The 15,249-nt window shown below is 48.8% G+C and overlaps 1 protein-coding gene across 3 annotated transcripts in view; it reads right to left on the reverse strand.

The window, feature by feature from the left end:
- LOC135897748 (unconventional myosin-XVIIIa-like) overlaps positions 1-15,249 on the reverse strand; it is a 364,913-nt gene that overhangs the window by 290,185 nt on the left and 59,479 nt on the right. For all 3 annotated transcript variants that reach the window (XM_065426465.2, XM_065426463.2, XM_065426464.2), the window contains exon 2: positions 664-1,695. In XM_065426465.2, the coding sequence (XP_065282537.2) occupies positions 664-1,629 (966 nt within the window). In that variant the 5' untranslated portion in view covers positions 1,630-1,695. The remainder of the gene's footprint in view (positions 1-663; positions 1,696-15,249) is intronic.

Below are 15,249 nucleotides of genomic sequence, written 5' to 3' on the forward strand. Positions count from 1 at the left end.
GCACTCTTCTCATGGCTAATTCCACATCTTCATAAAATTGATCTACTTCATCATCATCATGACTGGAGGTTGGAGCATAGGCTTGCACCATCTGTACTTCTTATAATACTTCCATTCTTCTTACACTTCTTCCTTCGTCCATACTTCTTATTAAGTTTGATTACGACTACTGCTACCCTCTCATTAATGCTGTAGAATTCGTCCATGTTGCCCGCTATGTCCTAATGTATTAGGAATCCTACCCCGTCTAACTTCTCATCTGCGAGTCCTCTATAGCAGAGGACGTGGCCAATAGTAAGCCCTGCATAAGCCTCACCAGTTCTTCTAACCTCACTAAAGCCAATGATATCCCAATTAACGCCTGATAGTTCCTCAAAGGCTCCTGCTAAGCTAACCTCACTCGAGAAAGTTTGGGTGTTATAGGTCCCCAGGGTCAGTTTCTATTGACGGCCTGTCCAGGTCCAGAGATCCTTAACACCCTCTGCTGCATTACAGGTCTGACCGCCGCCTCGGTCGGGTGCTCCGTAGCTGCTGGGGACTTGCAAAGTAGTCGAATTTAGAGGCAAATGAGAAGAGGATATTGGTACAGGTATTTTGAACACATGCTCTCCCACTTCTTGGGACAGTGTGTAGCAGCAGCAGTGAGAAAGGAAGCGAACCCACCCCGAGTGCCTTGTGTCGGCGGCTGCCCGTGCGGGACAGGGTCCGGTTGCTGCCTCCCCCGAGGGTGGCTCCCTGCACCCCAGCCACGCGGGCCACGATCTCGCACAGCTCGGGCAGCGGCTGGACCTTGAGCAGCACGCGGTCGCCGGAGGAGCGCACCATCTCGATGACCTCCTCGCGCGACCGGTCGTCCACGCTCACGCCGTTCACCTCGAGCAGCCGGTCGCCCGGCAGAAGGCCCGTCGCGCTGCCGCCGCCGCCGGGAAGCGTGCTCGGCTCGGCGAACATGAGCGTGCGGCGGCGCTCCTCGCCGGCGGCCAGGCCGTCGGAGAGGGCCGAGCGGCGCAGGGAGAAGCCGAAGTCGCCCGACGGCTGCCGCGCCACGCTCAGCACGCGCGGCTGCGGGCACCGGGCCGCCGTGCGGATCGGTGGCAGGGGCCAGCTGCGCACCGCCTGCCCGGGACCCGGCGCGCCCTGCGAGGCCCTCCGGATGGCCGCGAAGCGATGCTGCAGCTCGCCGTACTCGACCTCTGCCGGCGGGTGCCCGTTGCGCACCGCCGTCTTGAAAGCGTCCACCAGAGGCTGAGCCGTCAAACTCGTTGACCGCGGTGCGGGCCTGTCCGGGGGCTTGGACTTGGGCACGCTCAGGGTCCGGGCCACCGCCGGCTTCTTGGGAGGAACCGGCGGGGGCCTCTTACTGTGGCCGCCGTCCTGCTGCACGGGCGAGGGGGAGGAGGAGTCAGGGGGCAGGGTGCCCCCACTTCCACTGTGGTCGGAGAAGTCCTCCTCTTCGGCGAGCGGCGACACGAGCCCGCTGCCCGGCGCCGGGATCGGCCCGGAGATGACCAGGTTCCGTCGGCGGAACTCGCTGCTGGACAGCTTTCCCGAAGACTTCTTGTCGTCCCCGCCGCCTCCCCGCCGCTTGGACTTGTCCTCCTTGTCCTTGGCCTTCTTCCAGGGAAACATGGCTGCTCCTCGGCGGGGCGCCCCGTGGCCTCCGTGTTCGCGTTAGACGAGGGCTCCCGGGGCTACCTGAAGGGCGCAAGGAAAAACATTTTTGTAAGCCTACCTGGCCAAGACTAAACTATGGAGATTCAAAAGATGGTTGTCACGCCGAGGCGCAGCCTTCGCGGGCACGCGAGCCGCCACATCTCGCTCTCTCCACTGAAAATGGCGGTACTGTTTGTACTGCTGACCAACTCTAGCGCTTTAACTTTCAGTTTTAGACCCTTAGTCACTCCGAGTCAGCTTTCCCTAATATGACACAGATGTTTCACGTAATACATTGTCTAAACAGTGCATAACCGTGAAATAAACCTAATTTAGTTAACTATATCTTTCAAATTAGACAGTTTTAAACCGCTCAGGCATGCATCAAAATAATTAAATGCTAATGCAGTGCGATCTACCCAGTCACACGAGTAGACCGAAACCCGAAACCCACTACGCTAAGTAAGTGCTACAGGGTGCTGTGTAGTTATAAGATTCAACAACTTTCTCGCACATATAAACACTCGCCTGGGGCAACGAAATTAACTATGATGCTTCGCGCTCATCCTATAGCGTGTGTGGCACGTGTGTAGATCCAAGGCGTCACGTGCCAGATACTGACAGAGTCCGTAGCAATTAACAGCTAGGGCGCTTCAGCAGAGATTGCACATGCACTATATATGTACAGCAGCGTGGACTGTAGGTCGAAGTTCAAATTCTGCGGAAGACAGATACTTAGTAGTTTTTTCACTGTGAAATAATTTACAAATGTTGTAACATACTTGGTCCATCCTTAATTTTTGCATTTTATCTGTTCTTTTTTTGTTTTCATGAGGGCTCAAGCACCTTAATGGGGCATATTACACCTTATATGGTGTGTGAGTGTGTGTGTGCATATATATATAAAAGTGGCTTGGCATAGCGCTGCTTGACGTTGCGAAGATTCGCGAAGCAAAGGAGTCGACGGAATAATCACGCACAGCATGCGATCGCTGGAACACGCCATGCAGAGGTACAGGGGCGGTCAAAAGTTCCCAGGCCAGAGCGTGTACAACATTCACTGCCAAGCAAGCTGCGGAGCCCCTGGAGTAATTTTGGCGCTCAGAAGCTGTGGGTGATGAAAAACAGCGGCCCTTAACCTCTTCTCGAAGACCGTGGGGCTCTTATAATTTGATATATGACACGCCACATGGGCACAAAGTCAACGTGTTTGCGCAATCTGTGGCCTGGAAACTTCTGACCACCCCTGTACATAAAATATTTCTCGCCGGATGTCAGAGAAGCACGGGGTAGCTGGAGTGATAACACGGTGCACGATATGCGATCGCACTGACACTGCATGGGTTCGAAAAGCGTCCCAAAGCGGGCACAGTATGCGGGCACCACCCATAGCGTTCATGTCTCGTAGAAACGTCATTGCGTATGTCGCATTCGTTAACATAAGTGCAATAGGCAGGTATATATGTGATCTATTTTAAGCTGCCTCGATGGCTTTACATAGTTTGATAAGTTAAAGAAATATTCGCTTTACAAGACTGCCTAATGTGAAATTCGGGAGCAGCATAATACGTTTTTTTTAATTTGGCGATATATTGGCTGGCGTGGACAATCCGTGTCGTGCGGCATGTTGCAAACGGAGCGAAGCGTTCACGATGTATTTTTGTGCAACGCTCACAAATCGCCGAAGGATGAAGCAGAAACACACTGTAGAAGGATCGACATTTGGGCGAGTTGGTACTGGTTGAACATCTTGAAGGGGCAGCGCAAAAAGACGATGACAGAAGGCAGGAACACACACAACACACTGTCCTGTGTGTTCCTGCCTTCTGTCATCGTCTTCTTGCGCTGCCCCTTCAAGATGTTCAGCAGAAACACGCGGGACAGGCGCTGACTCTTAATTGACGTTTATTGTGAAAAAAAAAAAACGTTAAGCAAGAAGGCAATCCGTAATCTTTGAACACGTGACGAACCACCCGAAGCGTTGCTGTCTTCTTGGCGCATGCTCCAAATCTGAAGCGCACCATCAGCTCCTATCTGACGCTGCCACATGTGCTCAACAAATATTCAAATTACATGTCCCATAGCCGAATCAACGATTGATTGACGCATCCATCCACCCTTTTTTTTTTTCTGATGTGAAATGCTTCGATTATTTCACGCGCAGACTGGGCTCTGCGCGTCAATAAGACCACAGAGTCGCTGAAATGTGGGGTACAACCGCATTCTCGGCAATGACCTGCTAGGTGAGACGGCTTGAGATCAGCCAGTGATCGTTCGTGCTCGCTGAGCCTTACACTAACACACCTTCCGCTTGGGCCAATATATGTCATTCTGCAGGAAAGCGGTACCTGATGAACTATGCCAAATTCACAGTCAAAATACTTAGGCACATGCTTAATGCCACAGGAATTTTGGGAAAATTTTGCTGAAAAGTTTACTCAGTTATTTACTTTAGCACTCATTGCCAACGCTTTATTGGGTGAAAAGACGACTACGTCTATTCCATAGCGCTTCGCAACATTCTTTAAGCCATACGAAAGTTTGTGTGCGTATGGAAAGACCACGCATTTCAGTCTGCGACCGTCTTCTTTATCCCGTGTCGCTCGTTAGTTGGACTTCCTTGATTTCAATTTTTTTTTTCACAAGCCCCGGAGATAATGTGAGCTGAGTAGCCTGCCTGTGTTAGCCTCTCCACCTGCCCGGGAAAGCTCACAAGCAGTCCGTGTACGCACGTTTTTCCTAAAGCTGACCTAATACAGGAAAGCGCCATACCTTGCTTGATTATCATAGAGAGACTTGAACTGTAAATCAACAACGGTGTCAAAGTTGTGGGGTGCTAGCGCCAGCAAAGATGCGAGGGTAAGAATTCCAATTGTAAGTCCAGGAACTTAATTTCACTTTTTCTTGCACCTTTTCTACAGTGAACTTAAGCCACGCAGCCCACATTCGCTAAATACTTCGACAATGTTCGCACATTGCCGGCTATAATCTTGGCTGCAAAAAATTACTAAGAAATTGTTGAAATACCGAAACACATGTTTTACCATTTCAGCAAGGCCCACCACTAACTGCCTATCAACACGGCCCAAAAAATCTCGCTTAGTACGGGTGCCACTCTAGGTCCTATACACTCGCCGCTTATTCTGTATGTACAGTCGCGTGCAATATGACCTGCAACACCCTTGTCCATGGTCGAAAGGGTTCCAGAGCTGCACGGCAGCTGTGACATGCAAAATAGTGGTTTAATAAATACCGCTAATTGAAGGTGTGTTTTACATACTGTTGCGCTGGACAACAGTAGATTTAGGGGAAAAAGATAACAGCTTGAGAAACAATTCGACTGAGATCCCGCAAGTTTCATAAAATGCGTATTCGTCATTGTAGTCACATATGCACATTTTTTTACGCCTTTCATGAGTTCATTGTGTGGCATGCAGTGAGTACCCAGCGCCTGTCCCGTTTGTTTCTGCTTCGTTATTCGTCGATTTGTGAGCGCTGCACCATGAATGCTTACCTACTCGCTCAATCTTATATCCTAATGGAGCGAAGTGTGGCTCGACTGCCTCGTGAAATCGCGAGAGGCAGCGCGTGGGTGACGCGTGGGCGCGATTCACAACAGCCGCCGCAGACAGACATCCGCTCACGCAGCGCTTTGTTTCCCTATACGGTATTCGTGGACGCGCTCGTGGCATGCCATTGGTGAACAGAGGACGGCGCGCTACTCTGGTGCCATCTCGTAGCAGTCGCCGCAGCACAGTCTGTCTGCGCAGCACTACGCTTTTCTTATCACACTTTCACCGCACCCTCTTCCTCCCCAAATGCTTCCGCTACACCCCCACCTCAGCTTTCTTCCTCGCGCTCTCTTCGCTATCGCCATCTTTCATCCCCTGCTGCGCTCCGGGCTCGCTCTTTCATCCTTCGCTGTGTTCGTTCGCTCGGTTACGCCGAGGGACGCCGATGCTGAGCGCAGGAACGGGAGCTTAAAAGCGGTCTAAAAAGATTAGCTTGCGAAGAAGCCTCACTAGCATGATTCCCTAATGAGCTTACCGTCTTGGTTTGATGTAATTTTTCTTGTTTTTTTATAGCTGTACCTAGAGGCGTGCGAATATTCCAATACGAATCGAATAGTCCTTGCAATTCAATTCAAGAATTTCACTGCTTGAATTTCTCGAATAATCATTTCTGTTCAAATATATGGGGTGTCTTTTTTTAGACCAAACAATTTTATTTCACTTCCGGTAGATAGCGTAAGTGTAGTCCTTCAGCTGGATTACCCGAAGCGGCGGAACTTACTCGCACCAGAAATTAAAATGCGTGATCGACAAATTACCAAGAATATGTTACAAACATTCTAACTAATCAAATTGAGGCTCATTTTGCAATTAATAAATTGTAGCCGGTGAACTTGCAGGTCATATCCATTTGGAACAAATTCTAGGGATTGCACTGCTTTCGATATATGCGCCGTGAAACTTGCAGTAAGAACAGATTATTGCTGCCCTTACTTTTTTTTAGCAAACCGCCGTTTTATGCACTGAAACATAAAAGTAATTGGAATGCCCATGCATTTCGTCGCACACTTTGAGAGTAGTACTGCAATGATAAATCTTGTCAGTAACCAAATTTCGGTGAAATTGACGTTTCTGGAATGAATATATGAATGTCTCTTTGGGATGAGTATCTCAAAGGTGGTGTAATATCGAAAATTCATTCTAAGTGGAAATGCCTCGCGAACTGATCGGTTTCCATTCATAAATCCGAATATGTGCCTCAAATTATTTATTTAATAGTTGATTTATGAATTAGTTCTAATTTGTCAACTAAATGCATTTCGATTTCTCGTGAAAGTAATGTCTGCCTTTTCGAGTAATCCAGCTGAAGGACTACAATTACGCTCTCTGCCATGGGCGAGTTCTTTTTAATATCTGTATAGTCAGAAAAAAGAAATGGCTAGTATAAGGGATTACAGCACTTGAGTTGCGAGAGAAATACCAATGCAAGTGAGCAGTGTTTCGAATGACTCAGGGGCAGGATATCGAGCCCCGGTATTTGAGCAGAGGCACCTTTTGCGCGATACGCTCGTGACAGAAAACATAATAATAATATTTGGGGTTTTACGTGCCAAAACCACTTTCTGATTATGAGGCACGCCGTAGTGGAGGACTCCGGAAATTTTGACCACCTGGGCTTCTTTAACGTGCACCTAAATCTAAGCACACGGGTGCTTTCGCATTTCGCCCCCATCGAAATGCGGCCGCCGTGGCCGGGATTCGATCCCGCGACCTCGTGCTCAGCAGCCCAACACCATAGCCACTGAGCAACCACGGCGGGTATGACAGAAAACATCTTGCTCAATAATTCATTAATTTTTATTCGTAACAGTGAATACCTACCTCTGCCTCTACCATCCAAGGAAATTTTCGTGTCGTAAGAAAAAAACTCCCTATACGTGAGGCGATACCGGAGATAGTGCAATACCGGCCCGACCAGCGGCGGAGGTGAAGCAGGCGTTAAGCACTCCCCATACGTGGGCCGATCCCCAAAATAGTGCAATGCCGGGCCGACCCGCGGCGGATGTGCAGTTCGCCATTAAAGGGTCCACATGCACAGCTTCGATGGTCATCCTTCTTCACAGAGTGGAAGGGCACTGAGTTTTTTATCAGTACTGTAAGCCTTGAAAGGCTCATACAGGAGTGGACTTACAAACAGTACAGGCGTAGTGTTTTGTCAAACAGGGGATGCATCAAGCTCAGAAGAAAAAGGCAATGGGTACCATCGACACGCAATGTGAGTAAAAAGTCAGTAAAAGGAAAAAAGACATACAATGAGTACGCCATGTGGAGTGTAGGAAGAAGCCGAGCGGTGAAAAATGTATACAAAAGAACGGACACCGGCTTCTGAGCAAAAAGTTGCGGCAAGGAAATGCGTCAGTCATTCTCCGATTGTTTCCATCTTTTACGCAGCCTATCTACGAATTCATTGTCTCTATTTAGGCGAATCAAAAGGGCGAGGTGGGCATTTTGGCTAGAATTCATTCTGAACGTACACAGCACTGAAAGGGAACGTTTCGCAGAAAATCCGGCGTCCGCTGTCATTTCCATAAAAAGATTTTCAAACCATGTAAACCCAACCACGCAGGCCCTTCATGTGGTGCAAAGAAGTTAGTGAAATAATTGAATTTGTCAAGGTAATATACATAGAAATATCGCAAAGTGCGACTTTCACACAACCTATACAGACGATAGCGTCGAATTGCAATTTGATTTTACGAGAAAACATAATTCTGTTACGCGAAAACAAAAAAGAAGAAGACTACGAACCCTTTTTGCAGTGTTTCTACCATTCATAGGGCGGCCATGGCCTCTCATATTTGCGCGCGCAAATCTCAAAGGCTATAAAGCGGCGCGCCCGGTTTCTTGTAACACCTCCAGATGACGCTCGCCTCCGCCGCACCGTAGAGTTACTGTATATGCTACCGCAGGCATACTGTATATGCTACCTGTGGTAGCATATACAGTAACTCTACCGCACCGCGGCCCACGCAAGACGCCGCGTTTCTACCAGAAAGCTCGCCTTAGTGCATAGCGTTCGCCGCCAGCGTTTCCCGGTAAACATTAGGGTTACATACGCTCCAGTTGCCGGGAAGCATGAGATGGAGCCAGAGAGAGAGACAACTTTATTTAGTCGCCTGCAGAAGACGCCATGACTAAATGGCGCCAGGACGCGGGCCCTGACGTCTTCTCAGCGGGTGGTCTCTACTCCAGCGCGTGTTACTCCCGTGGTCGGTCACCCTGAGGAGCAACGTTCCGTTGGTTTCGCTCGGCCTTTGTCTTTCAAGGGCCGCCGAGACCTGCTGGACGGCCCAGGTTTGGCTTTCGTGGTCGTAGCATTCCGCCGCAGCCGCGAGTCGCGGCGGAATCATTGTACTTGTCGAAGTTTCGTCGGGGAACTTGGTGCAATCTCATAGGATGTGCGTCAGGGTGGCCCTCTCCCGCTGGCACAGGCGGCACACATTTATCACATATACTTTCGGGTACAGATGATTCATTAACGCTGTGGTGGGTAAGGAACCAGTTTGTAATTGTCTGAACAGCACCGTGTTAGGTTCGGGACCGTTTCCTGAGCCTACTTCGATTTCACCAGACCACATCGAATCGCGCCACAGCTAATTAAGGCGCGCAGAAGCACGTATACCACATTCCCGAGGCGCGGCACGTGCAAACGAGTTGGCGTCCCCCACCTCGTGCGCCGCAGGTGGAGCTATTCACTGCTTGACTCTTCCCGAAAGTGTAGCGGGAACCTGGCACTGTTCCAGGTAATGTGGGTCCCGAAGCAAGACGGCTGTAATGCACCGTGAAGCCCTGGCAGCAATCCCCCCATCCGCCTTTGTCACGGCGCTTGCAAGTCAGGATGGCAATACCGCAGAGAGAAGTAAGCGCTCGGACAATTGGGGCCCAAGGAGCGACCCTGTGCGCCGAGTGTGACACAATCGCACGGGCGCCTACCATTGGCCGAAAATGACGACACCTGAGCGGACTCGCCGACTGGCCGAAAATGGCGTCACTTGAGCGGGCTCAGCCGATTGGCTGAACGTGACGTGTCTTCGAGACACCGAAGGGCTTAAAAGCCAGAGAGCGGGAGCATTCCTGGAGCATTCCTTCACTAATCTCTTTCGAGTTTCTTGCCACGGGCCGCAGCGTCCGAGTTGCTGCCGGCCCGTAATGACTCTATGACTGTTAATTTCTTGGTCGTCTCACTGTAAATAATGTAAATAAACCTCCAGTTTTCATCCCAAAGTCCTCCTCAACCTCGGCCAACTCCCGCACCCAACGGCAAGGTCCAAAATCTTGGGGACAGCAATTGGGATTGCCCTCAACTCTTACAACCGCCTCCGCTCGGCACAGCCCCGGGTGCGGGGGTGGGAAAGTCCTTCGAGCCAGGCGGTGAAACTTTGTAAGTTCGTTAAAGGTCGTCATGCGGTCCTTGGCACTACACCACGTTGGACGGTCGGTTGCAGCGGCGCGGTTGGTTAGCGCTCGCGCCACTGTGTGTGCCGCCAGGGATCTTCGAACCAGGCACGTACCCAAAATTGTTTTTCGGAGGGGGCCCCCAACCCAAAGTAACTTTTCTATGAAAATGAAAGAGGGGGGGGGGAGGAGTACCTTTACTAGTACAAACGTGAATAATGCCTGCCGTTCGCCAAAAGACGCGTAAACCCACAAAAGAGAAATGAAATAAGGTGTACCTCACAGGTACGCCTGTGAGATGCACCTCTCCTTTACTTGACGAACAAGGGACCACATCAAATGGACTCGCGCAGGAAGAACACTACCAACAAGTAAACAAGCTAAAGTCTAAAATAAAGATTTCTGGTAGTGTTTTTTTTTTTAATTAGCTCTGGAAGAATTATAGATATATATTTGCGGAACAATCACAGTTCTTTTAAATCCATCGCTTACTATACTCTACCAAGTGCCAAAACCGACCCGCATAGTTATTTAGCCATTTGCGTAACGATGCGTAGCCGCCGGTCCCGTATAGCGCGTAGAGCGCCGGACGCTACGGTTCTAGACGTACTGCGACCACCGCGAAATGTTAGAAAAAAAATACGCATAAGCACAGCAGAGAAGTGGCTACGTCAGGCGGCTCGACTGATAACTGTAGAAGCGTCATTTAAAACCCGCGGAATCATTCTCCACTTCCGGCTGCGTTTTCTCTACTTCCTTTATTAAATACAAAGCAGTTGACCCGTAAATGTTTTAGCAAACGACGGTTAAATGTTATAATTTTCGCTTTTCCTTCCTATTCGGCTGTTGCCTCGGCTCTCTCCCTTAGTAGATTGCGTAATTTCTGAACTCCTTACGACTCTTGTTTCCGGTTGCCAATTTGCGCGAGAAGTGCTCTAAATTAGGGAAAAACCAGACGAGGTATAACGGGTGACATTCATATTGATTATGGGTTTAGCGGTTGATGCCGGGCTTGATGACGGACACTGGTTCCGATGATCCAATTTTCCTGCTTTCTAACCCATATCATGGTCCCGAGGATCTGCCAGCGTTGCGGTGAGCCGTCACTCGAGGAAGTGATGAGGCAAAAGGAAAAGTTGAAGGCCGCTGGCGTTTTCTTCTGACGCAACTCCTTCCAAGAGCACTCAGACCTGCTTAAAACGAACTGAATCCCTTTCCTGGTCCCTGGATGAGTCTAAACAAAGAGGGTTGAACTAACGAAGGAACAACGAAGCGCGTGACCGTTGCAATAGATGTTGAAAACTGAACGCATCCCGAGTTAATCGCGCGTGCACCGAATCGATGAGAAAACTGGCCTTCACATCCCGGGAGATGCCGATAACTACCGCCATCCAAAAGGAGTGAAAGAGGCAGCAAAATGTTGACCGCCGAATAGCTGTCAAGTCTCAAACTTGATTTTGCGGCGCTTCAGGAATGTGTGTAAGGAGTGGTGGAGTGGGCAAAGGGGGGAGGGGGAGGGGGGGCGCCCCCGGACCCCCCTTGGGTACGTACCTGCGTCGAACGCTATCGCATTCCGCCCTTAAAGGCGAATTTTAAGCGTCCTCCAAATTTCTTTTTTGCAATTCATCCGTTTTCGTATTGCACAGTGTTAACAGTTCATAATGCAGGCAAAGCAGTTTATTATTTGACCAGTCTCCCTGACCAGGCTTGCGTACCTTAAAGACAGTGTGCTTACGTACAGCCATCTTGTTCTGTTAATGTGACTATCACGGCGCACCATATAGCTGAAAGCAGTTGCTTGTCATTTACAAGATCCTCGGGCCACCGGACATCCAGTTGCGGACGACATTTTTATGCCCATATCAATGTAAGTAAGCCTTTTTTTTTTCTTCTGATGAAAAGGGCTCCGCGCACACTTCACACTTCGTTTTGATTAGAAATGGGAAATTATGCGATACGATATCCGAAGGTCCCTTTTGTCGAAAATTCGTATCCGATTCGACGCGGAAATTTCGCCATTCGAACACCCCCTGCGTAGCGATCGTCCGCTTCCCGCGCGCTATACGCTGGGTCCACCATGGCTAAAGAACAGCGAGAAAACGGACACACGTTTTCCTGGGTTACGTCCGCGTTGGAGCAACTTTTACACTCTGGAGCTGCGCAGAGGGCTGAAACGAGACACAACATCCGGCAAATGTAGCCACGGGCGCAAAGTGCGCGTTCGCACACTCGGCGCGAGTTTTATGCACGGGCGTTAAAGAGCTGCCCGCTATGGAGCGGAGCTCTGCTTTCGCTCCATCCCGGCTTTCGCTTGCCGTTTTGAAAACGCATCCGCACTCGTTTGTTTTGCCTCGAGAACGGAGGCCGTCAGTCGGAAAAGCTTGGCTCAGCGCAGTATAGCCGTGTACTTCCAGAGCCATTGCACTGCGCACGCGCCAACGTTTGTACACACACAAACAGCGGCGAAATCTTTCAGATTCTAAATCACAAAATACCTTGAGAGGTTTAATCCCTTCCGCACTATACTGGAATTAACTAAATGTGTACAAAGTTATGAAAGTATTTCCCAGAAATGCAGTCCCATGACGACTTCACCCGTCAGCGGTAGAGAAAGGGTGAGAGGGTGAAAGGGTAGAGAAAGCGGCCGCATTTCGATGGCGGCGAAATGCGAAAACACCCGTGTACTTAGATTTAGGTGCACGTTAAAGAACCCCAGGTGGTCGAAATTTCCGGAGTCCTCCACTACGGCGTGACTCATAATCAGAAAGTGGTTGTGGCACGTAAAACCCCATAATTTAATTTTTTTTAATACCACACACTGAGAAAGATAAAGTCACAGGAGTCTGGCAAGCTATTAAAAAAAAAACGTTCTCGCGCATTCCTAGTTAATACCTAGATTATTAAAACATGAAACGAAGGTCGCAGTTCCAATTATTATTTCCACGCCGAAACGTCAGCGCCGATAAGGCAGTCCAGGCATCACGGATTTCGAAGTATCTTTTCTTTTTTTTTTCGTTTTGGGCCTTTGCGGCGTAGTAAACATTCTCGGAAGCTGTGAAGTTCAGTCTGCGCCTTCTCCAGAATACAATGAGTCCATCTTTGCCGGCAGAATATAACGCTCCAACAGACGCCGTCAAGATCAGTGACGTCACGGTTATCTGGTGCGACAACTTCGATGCGATGTGTCGCCGCCCGAATTTCGTTTTGCGCATTTTATAGCTTAGCGAGTCTGCTCTCGCATTAAAAGTGTTTTTTTTTAATGCAATGACATAGTAGTTTACTAATACCGATCCTTCGTGCAGGTTGCATTGATTTGAAGTCAAGAGTTTGACGGAAACATGTCTGGTTGAGAGCAGACGTGGTAAGTAATTGAAAATTGGATGCCGACCACAAAAATTAACAGAGACATTTCTAAGGGAAGTTTTCACCTTCACTGTTAACTAAACTCCCGCGCGCGAGCCAGAACGGCTATATTATTTATTTATATTACTTTTTATTTTTTTATAGCCGGCGTTTCATTTTCAACTACTTACGCGCTGTAATGACTTCCTTGTATTGGAGAACACTTAAATCTTGTAGCTACGTTTATCTTTCACGTCCAGCTTTTACTTTTTCTTTTTCTCTAAGTACTGAATCACAGACTCGCAGCACCGTGCCCAAGGTACGCCACAGGGATCGCGACGAAGGAGGAGCTCACTGCTTCGCCGAGTGAACGCGACCAGTCGAACACTTCGCCAAACGTGGCGCACTCCTTCCCATTGCAGATTTTGCCGTCAGTATTCCTCGATATGGAAAAGGCGTACGATACTACGTGGCGACAAGGCATCTTGCGAGACCTTTCTGAAATGGGAGCCCGTGGCAACGTGCTTGGCGTTATAACCGAAGCTTACTCATCAAACCGTATGTCCCGTCTTACAGAATCGACAATGCTAATGGAGCCACGTGCCCTGGGTAAGCAGGTGAGGAAAGTTTACCCGCACATTAATGTCCGCGGTTTTCTTCCTCGTTAAATGCCCGCGTACCGTACATTCGGCGCACGTTGAAAAAACGCGAGGTGGTTCAAATGAATCCGGAGTCCTCCACCACGGCGTGCCTCATAATCAGATCGTGGTTTTGGAAAATGAGGCCCCCCGAATATATTAAACACCATTTTGCTATCCCGCGCCCACAGCGTTGGCGGCGCAACGCCGTAACCATTACGCCACCACGGCGGGTGACGCTGCGTGCAGCGACCAATTCACCGTGTATTCGCCCGCGGATGCACGCAAGGCGCCTCGAGCGGCCAGTCGCGCGGCAATTTTCAGTGCAATCGCGGGCTTCTGTCACGCTCGGAAGAACACTTTCATGTAGCACGTATTGAGCAACAATGTATTGGGAGTTTTTCGCGTCGCTCTGCAATTTCCTCATTTACACTTTTAATCTAATTACAATAATTCAGAAGTAGATTAATGAATAAAGACTAATGCCAAAAAAAATAACTAAATAACTCCAAGCGATGTCAAACAGCATAACACTGGTTCTGTCTAGCTACGGGGCATGCAGCGGCGAGGCCAGAAATTTCGTTGCAGCTACGCCTCCTCCTTATAGAATGTGGCAAGGGATCGAATACATGAATAACTGTATTGCCATTGCCAAAGATGCTGCAAACGAATTCTAGAACCCACGCACTGTCAAGAAAAGTAGAATACGCATCTTTTCATAAAAAAATATACTCGTGTATGTCCAAAAAACTGTGCCCGAAAAAACTGATATCAATGCTTCGATGTTTTTTTGTCTATTTAATAAGTAAATAACATATAACACCAACTTCACAACAATATCAGTTCGAAAGCATCAACGCAGTGCATGTCGCTGATATAAAAAATGCAAAGGTCGTGTAATGAACAAGTTGAGGACAAATATTTTAATGAAACTTTGTCATTGAACAACGTTGTTTACATTTTTGTACATATGCTACGGGCAGGGAGAAATGACGCTGTCACTGGTCCCGTATTGTGAGTAATTGCACCGAACTTGCTTACCTAACATACGTCCGTCCTCAGCTCGAGTTCGCATCACCAATCTGGTCTCCTCATCAAAAATACCCATTTTCAATGATCGAAGCGATACAAAACCGTGCTCCTCATTTCATCTCTCAAAAATACAGCAGTCAGCTCAGCATAACTCAAATAAAAACTGATAATACTCTCGAATCCTCAGACACCCGTCGTTATGTCGGTATCGTTTCTTTTCTACACAAGTATATAAACTGAGGTTATCTTTCACCTCTGCCGCTCGAATCCCCCATGCGCGTGTCCAATCGATTAAACAACCATCGCTCTTTCAAACGCATCTACCGCCACACGCAAGCATTCAACTCATCGACACTGCCCAGAGCAATAACATTATGTGATAATCTTCCCAACGAAATCGTTTCAGTAACCGATCACGCATCGTTCCGCAATCGAGTGTATCAGCTTTATACATCTTAAATACTGTAACTATGTTTCGTTGTGATTACGTGGGAGTGTATTGTCGCCATTTTTTTTTAGCGTACCAGTTGTTGCCGTGCGCTTATTGCCTGCGCACTGAACATGCTTTCTCAACCCCTTGTGTATTTTATATCCTTGCGTTATCGCGCCTTTGCAAA

Source organism: Dermacentor albipictus, chromosome 2 (assembly GCF_038994185.2).
Source record: "Dermacentor albipictus isolate Rhodes 1998 colony chromosome 2, USDA_Dalb.pri_finalv2, whole genome shotgun sequence".
NCBI classification, from domain to species: domain Eukaryota; kingdom Metazoa; phylum Arthropoda; class Arachnida; order Ixodida; family Ixodidae; genus Dermacentor; species Dermacentor albipictus.